The sequence below is a fragment of the Nanorana parkeri genome, unplaced genomic scaffold, assembly GCF_000935625.1.
Source record: "Nanorana parkeri isolate BGI_ZX_2015 unplaced genomic scaffold, ASM93562v1 scaffold34, whole genome shotgun sequence".
Taxonomy (NCBI): Eukaryota; Metazoa; Chordata; class Amphibia; order Anura; family Dicroglossidae; genus Nanorana; species Nanorana parkeri.
Window position 1 is genome coordinate 2,284,013 of NW_017306302.1, and position 7,960 is coordinate 2,291,972.

General features: G+C 47.4%; 1 protein-coding gene across 3 annotated transcripts in view; it reads right to left on the reverse strand.

Moving 5' to 3' along the window:
* Positions 1-4,585, reverse strand: part of SREK1 (splicing regulatory glutamic acid and lysine rich protein 1) — a 40,152-nt gene extending 35,567 nt beyond the window's left edge. For all 3 annotated transcript variants that reach the window (XM_018569384.1, XM_018569378.1, XM_018569370.1), the window contains exon 1: positions 4,361-4,585. In XM_018569384.1, the coding sequence (XP_018424886.1) occupies positions 4,361-4,578 (218 nt within the window). In that variant the 5' untranslated portion in view covers positions 4,579-4,585. The remainder of the gene's footprint in view (positions 1-4,360) is intronic.
* Between the last annotated feature and the right edge of the window lie 3,375 nt (positions 4,586-7,960).

Genomic DNA, 7,960 nt, shown 5'->3' on the forward strand with positions numbered 1-7,960 from the left:
CGTTAACACCCCCCGTGCCCCCCCCCCCCCCCCCCCCCCAAATAAACAATGAAGACGTCACCAGCACACCAAGTATTGTGTCAGAACAAACAACAAAGCCGTCAAATTTTTTTTTTGTTCTGACACAATACTTGGTGTGCTGGTGACGTCTTCATTGATTGCTACTACTGGCGGCGGTCACTACGAGCACACTCCTTTACTATGTTTGGGATATCCAGTAAGGAGTGCGGCATCTGTATATTATCCCACTAAAATAAATTCAGCTTCCATTATTTACTATTTGTAAAGAACAACATGCCTAATACAAGTGTTAGCGTTTGTTTAGGACAGTAATACGCTAACTACTACTGTAGTTCAGAATACTACTATGAGAATAGCAATGGTTACACTGACATGCTCACTCTCATGCATTCTCCTGGACTGGTTACTAACATGTATTTATTTCTAAGATCACAGCTCCATCTAGTGGCCATAATGGGATATTCTCGCCATTCACTCTTCTTTATGAATGAACCTACTGAACAACATTCAATCAGAAGAGAAAATACACTAGGAACATTCGTTTTCGCCCCACTTGCACAACAGCTAGTGAACATGCATATAACGTGCCTACATGCCGTTTCATTAGAGGAATAGCTGTGCAAATTTAGTTACAAATAGACCCTCTCGGCCTCATTCACACTAAGAGCCGGCCCGTACAGATCCGTGCGGGTGAGGGTGTCCATGCTCCACGGACACCCGCACGGACGTGCAGTTCGGGTGAGCATAGGGCGGCGTACTCCCATAGACAAGAACAGGCTGCTGCGTACAAATCACACGCGGCACCTGTCCTTCCCGGGAGCAGCCCCATACAGCCATGCACACCGCGTGGATCTGTTCATGCCGACACTTATCAGTGTGACTGAGGCCTTCGTGTGCATTTCCATTTCTGCAGCAACATTATAAAAAAAAACCCCACTATATGTTTGTGACATGTTCCCATTCACACAGCATTACTAAAAATGATGAACTTGAAAACAATTTCTTACTTCTAGATGTTTCTTTGGAGCAGGCCTGTGGGCTGACTGCAAGCTAGTCCGAACAATTTCAAGGTGGAAGTGGAGGGACACAGAGCTTCCCTCATTAACAATGCAGAACACAAGTCCTGACATCTTTAACTCTTTGTTAAGACAGACAGTGATCAAATCTAGATTAAAACTGATAAGATGTGCCAGAACAGTACAGACAGGGTTACTTATGGTAAACCTTAACTCCCCGTCCCCCAGTCTGAGTTTTTTAGAAAAGAGAAGGTAGAATGTAACTATTTTACGCTGTGCTATGTGAATGGGAAGATGAAACAAATATAAAGTAAAGGTTATCCCATTTTGGCTGAAAAAGTGGAAATACACTGTAAAGTAACATGATCCAGCCATGTTCACAGGGTGACCCTGCCTGAAGCAGCACAGCCTTGGCCAAGAAAACCTTACACTGGTTCCACTTCATACTGTGCATCTTCGCTGCAGTCCCATTGATTACTATGGGATGTCTGTACTCATGGCAGCCTCCAACGGCCACAGTTGTCCTACTATAGGAATGAATTTGTAACCAAGGAGCCAGCCAGAGAAATCTAGTAGTTAAAAGCAGACCTTGCAGTACAATGTAAGGTTCACTTATAATGTCCAAGCTCACTTCCCCTGTAAGGGCTCATTAAGAAGGGTGCACCCCCGTAAAAAGACACCATCCCAGAAGGAACAGCTGCTCCATGCAATTGCCTGTTCTTCCTTATGGGAGAACACGGCTGCACTGAATTACACGCAGTCACACGCACACCAGAACCTGATCTAGGTACCCGTACTTGAATGCAGACAGTGTGCGCGTCCAAGTGTGGGCACCCGACCGAACCATGTGCAAAAGGTATCTGTAAAGGAAAAAAAAAAAGATAGATTTTATATACTCACTTTACCCCATCTTCTGTATTTCTTGGCGTGATGTCACCTCCTTCCAGGAAGATTCCCGGGGAGTGCAGAGCAGGCCAAATCTTGTGAGAGGACAGTCCAGTCCATTGAAGGAGCATCTTCTGGTAAGAGCATTGGACTGCTCTGGACCTCACCAGGAGTGTGGCATCACTCTAGCCTAGGTGCTGTAGGTACTAGACGAGGGTAAAGGTGGTTATACACTATGCGAATTTCGGCACAGTGGGTGCCGCAGTCGGTACCCTTTCAGCTGCCATCTCTAAATCAGCTAATCTAAGGAGCCAGTCAGGGAAATCTTTGAATGAACAGAGCTGGCAGCCAATAAGCTGCCAGCTCTGTGTGGGTACAATGAGGACAGCGGGAGATTTCTCCAACACTAGTAAGCTTGGATAGAGGAAACGGTTCTATTTTTTCGTTCAGCCAGAGGGTTGAATGAAAAATACAGAACAGTGAATAAGTATAAAATCTAACATTTCCATCTTTACAGGTACATCAGGAGAAGTTCCCAGAGGGAGGGGGCCCGGACATTAGACGTGGACCTTGCACTTTAAAGTAATGTGTCCTTCAATAGGCACCAGGACTCCTCTTCTTTCAGAAATAAAACGTGACATCTCGCCCCCAACAAATGGCGTTCATTCACACACACTGCGCTTATTAGAAAATGATTTTATTTAAGTAGAATGGATGACTCCAGGTCAGGGGTAGCCAAACTCTGGCCCTCCAGCTGTAGTGAAACTAAAAATCCCATGATGCATCTCTCAGCGGGAGTCATGTCTGTCTTCATGCACTCAGACACAATACAACATGTAGGCTATGGAGGGGAGCGGGCCACTGCAGACGACAATAATACAGCCTCAGCGGGGAACAAAATACTGATCGGACAAAGTATTGTAATCGGCCCACTTGATGTGCCCCCAGTGAGTACCTGCAGGAGGACCCCACTGCAGTCTCCTCCCCTGACAGCCCACCACTGCAGTCTCCTCCCCTGACAGCCCCCACTGCAGTCTCCTCCCCTGACAGCCCCCACTGCAGTCTCCTCCCCTGACAGCCCCCACTGCAGTCTCCTCCCCTGACAGCCCCCACTGCAGTCTCCTCCCCTGACAGCCCCCACTGCAGTCTCCTCCCCTGACAGCCCCCACTGCAGTCTCCTCCCCTGACAGCCCCCACTGCAGTCTCCACCCCTGACAGCCCACCACTGCAGTCTCCTCCCCTGACAGCACCGAGCCCCAACTGTAGCCTCACCGTGACCTACACAGCGCCGTGCACCTTCTGTAGTCTCACCGTGACCTACACAGCGCCGTGCACCCTCTATAAACTCACCATGACCTACACAGCGCCGTGCACCCTCTATAGACTCACCATGACCTACACAGCGCCGTGTACCTTCTGTAGTCTCACCGTGACCTACACAGCGCCGTGCACCCTCTATAAACTCACCATGACCTACACAGCGCCGTGCACCCTCTATAGACTCACCATGACCTACACAGCGCCGTGTACCTTCTGTAGTCTCACCGTGACCTACACAGCGCCGTGCATCAGGGGTGTGGAAATTTTGGAAAAAACTACTTGTCCAAGGACTAAAGAGCCCTCGCTCCGTCACACCCTCTGCTCCGTCCCTATCTCATTCACCGCTCCGTCCCCGCTCGTAGCGCCGCTCTCGGCGCTCAAAGAAAGCCAGCCCTGCTACTTGTCCGTAGCAGGGCTAAAACAGTGCAAAAACCACTTGCCCGGAACTACATGTCCCGGGCGTCGGGCGATACGAATTCCACACCCTGGCCGTGCATCCTCTGTAGTCTCACCGTGATCTACACAGCGCCGTGCACCCTCTGTAGTCTCACCCGTGACGTACACAGCGCCGTGCACCTTCTGTAGTCTCACCGTGACCTACACAGCGCCGTGCACCCTCTGTAGTCTCACCGTGACCTACACAGCGCCGTGCACCCTCTGTAGTCTCACCGTGACCTACACAGCGCCGTGCACCCTCTGTAGTCTCACCCGTGACGTACACAGCGCCGTGCACCCTCTGTAGACTCACCATGACCTACACAGCACTGTCCATTCATTATTGCTTCATTACCTTGATACTCAGCACATCCAGCACTCTCATCACTGTGCATCCCTGTCAACACAGCACCCCACCCCCACTGCTCCATCACTGATACCCACAGCACAATTCTCCCCACCCCCACTGCTCCATCACTGATACACACAGCACAGTGCTGCCCACCCCCACTGCTCCATCACTGATACCCACAGCACAGTGCTGCCCACCCACACTGCTCCATCACTGATACACACAGCACAATTCTCCCCACCCCCACTGCTCCATCACTGATACCCACAGCACAGTGCTCCTCACCCCCACTGCTCCATCACTGATACACACAGCGGCCCTCCACACTCACTCGGGTGGGTACAGCCGTAGCTCCTCCACGACCCCCAGGAAGGAAAAGAGGGTCCGCATCTGCTCGCTGGTGACAGCGGCGGACAGGTTGGTGATCTGAATCACCGTGGTGGGCCCGGTACTCATGGCGGAGGTGATGACAGGAGCCGGACGAACACTGGTGCGCTCCCGCCTCAGAGCTTCAACCAGCAAGCCGAAGCAAAGCCTCGGATAGAACATCCTCCGAAGACTCGCTGCGTCCGGAACACCGGCGAGCGCTCTCTAGTGGCCGCACACAATAACAGCACGGGGCGTGGGAGCGGGATCTCTACACATTTTCTGAGGTCTGCAGCCAGCAACGGGAGACGCTCTATGCGGGTGGAGGACCGCACACCTCTATGGTCTATGCTCAGTCCCCAATGACAGTGATAGGAATGCGGTGACTCGGGTGAAATTCATTTAGTCAGAATGGAAACCCTTTTTCATAACTGAGCTGCTTGGCGAAAAAGTATGTGGGGGCTGTATTTAGGGTAGTTTATTTAATTTAGTGATTTGTATTTCCGCACTGTCACAATTATTTTTTTTAGTTAACTTTTTTTTCTTGCTGTAAATAAAGCGTAAAATAAAAAGGGGATTTTTTGGGGCGGGAAAAGAACAGGTCAAGGAAGGGCGCTTTTACATCCTCAGGAAAAGGGGCTGACTGGCAACTTTTGGCCCAGGGGGCAAGTAACACCAGGGCCGGCCTTAGGCCTTTAGGCTCCCTGTGCGAGAAAGCTTTACAGCGCCCCTCAGTGGCCACAGCCTTAGGGTTGCCACCTGTCCAGGATTCACCAGGACAGTTCGGGTTTTGAATGCTGTGTCCGGGTTTCATGGCAGCAGAAACCCAGACACAAGATGTTAGGCAGACAGGGGCAACCAAAATCAAGATAGGGGCTACTAGAGTGTTCGGGTTTCGCTTGAAGAAAAGGTGGCAACCCTACACACCCTTCAGTAGCCACACCCATTTCCCCGATATCCGCACCATTTAAAGACTCCTATTTTGTTAAGCCCCAAAGAAACATATTAAAAAGTATGATAAAAATAAAACTTTTATTCAAGGGTATTAAACTTGTAGGCGCAATAAAAGTATTCTTATTAAATAAAACATCAGAAGGCAAACAAGTGATAAACAATAAATGTCAAACTAAAATAGAGTCTATAAAAATAAAGTGTCAGCTTGTCTTGCCGACCCTTTCTTCAAGTAAGTATATCTAGAAAAGTAAAAATAAAAAACAGAACACAAAACCCAGACTACTTGTAAAATTAATGAATTACTATTTGCCCGAATATACGAAAAATGTATTCGGGCACATAATAATTTGTTTGAGAATGTGTGGCGGCCATTTTGGCGATCGGCGCGTTCTGCGAATGCGTGCCGCCATCTTGGAGGCGGAGAGCATGACGTTACATGACATCTTGCATGCGTGACATCAGACGCCGATATAGGCGCCGCCATCTTGGTGTATACCTAGATATACACCAAGATGGCGGCACCCAACACGTGCGGTGTTATATGACGTCATGCGGCCTTGCCTCCAGAACACGCCAATGGCTGAATCCAAAATAGCATAAATGTGTTTTGTTTGATGAAACAAATGAAAACGTTTTTAGTTTTCGTTCTTTTGATCCGAAATTAATTTTTAGTCTTCGCACATGTCTAATAATATGCGTATGGGGAAGGGGGGGGCAGTTTTCACTTTTTTAAAATAATGTTTTACATTTTATAAATATACATATTTTTTATATTTATTTTTTTACTGTTGGGGGGCTTCGGGAAAATATTAGGGGTCCAAACAGACCGCTGACATTTCCCTTTTAAAATAGAAAAGAAATTGAGGACACCAAATCCTCAATTTCTTTTTCAGCAGCCTCAGCACTCACTGAATAGGAAGCACTCAGTAAATATGAATGGGAAGCCTCTGTACTATCAGCAGCTTCTGAATGGGGAGGAGCCTCTGTGCTGAGTGCTTCTCCCCATTGAGGAAATCTTGAATGAACAGGCTGTGATGTAAATCACAGCCTGTTCATTCATAACTGGGGACACATAAGTGGCCGCACACAATAACAGCACGGGGCGTGGGAGCGGGATCTCTACACATTTTCTGAGGTCTGCAGCCAGCAACGGGAGACGCTCTATGCGGGTGGAGGACCGCACACCTCTATGGTCTATGCTCAGTCCCCAATGACAGTGATAGGAATGCGGTGACTCGGGTGAAATTCATTTAGTCAGAATGGAAACCCTTTTTCATAACTGAGCTGCTTGGCGAAAAAGTATGTGGGGGCTGTATTTAGGGTAGTTTATTTAATTTAGTGATTTGTATTTCCGCACTGTCACAATTATTTTTTTTAGTTAACTTTTTTTTCTTGCTGTAAATAAAGCGTAAAATAAAAAGGGGATTTTTTGGGGCGGGAAAAGAACAGGTCAAGGAAGGGCGCTTTTACATCCTCAGGAAAAGGGGCTGACTGGCAACTTTTGGCCCAGGGGGCAAGTAACACCAGGGCCGGCCTTAGGCCTTTAGGCTCCCTGTGCGAGAAAGCTTTACAGCGCCCCTCAGTGGCCACAGCCTTAGGGTTGCCACCTGTCCAGGATTCAACAGGACAGTTCGGGTTTTGAATGCTGTGTCCGGGTTTCATGGCAGCAGAAACCCAGACACAAGATGTTAGGCAGACAGGGGCAACCAAAATCAAGATAGGGGCTACTAGAGTGTTCGGGTTTCGCTTGAAGAAAAGGTGGCAACCCTACACACCCTTCAGTAGCCACACCCATTTCCCCGATATCCGCACCATTTAAAGACTCCTATTTTGTTAAGCCCCAAAGAAACATATTAAAAAGTATGATAAAAATAAAACTTTTATTCAAGGGTATTAAACTTGTAGGCGCAATAAAAGTATTCTTATTAAATAAAACATCAGAAGGCAAACAAGTGATAAACAATAAATGTCAAACTAAAATAGAGTCTATAAAAATAAAGTGTCAGCTTGTCTTGCCGACCCTTTCTTCAAGTAAGTATATCTAGAAAAGTAAAAATAAAAAACAGAACACAAAACCCAGACTACTTGTAAAATTAATGAATTACTATTTGCCCGAATATACGAAAAATGTATTCGGGCACATAATAATTTGTTTGAGAATGTGTGGCGGCCATTTTGGCGATCGGCGCGTTCTGCGAATGCGTGCCGCCATCTTGGAGGCGGAGAGCATGACGTTACATGACATCTTGCATGCGTGACATCAGACGCCGATATAGGCGCCGCCATCTTGGTGTATACCTAGATATACACCAAGATGGCGGCACCCAACACGTGCGGTGTTATATGACGTCATGCGGCCTTGCCTCCAGAACACGCCAATGGCTGAATCCAAAATAGCATAAATGTGTTTTGTTTGATGAAACAAATGAAAACGTTTTTAGTTTTCGTTCTTTTGATCCGAAATTAATTTTTAGTCTTCGCACATGTCTAATAATATGCGTGTGGGGAAGGGGGGGGCAGTTTTCACTTTTTTAAAATAATGTTTTACATTTTATAAATATACATATTTTTTATATTTATTTTTTTACTGTTGGGGGGCTTCGGGAAAATA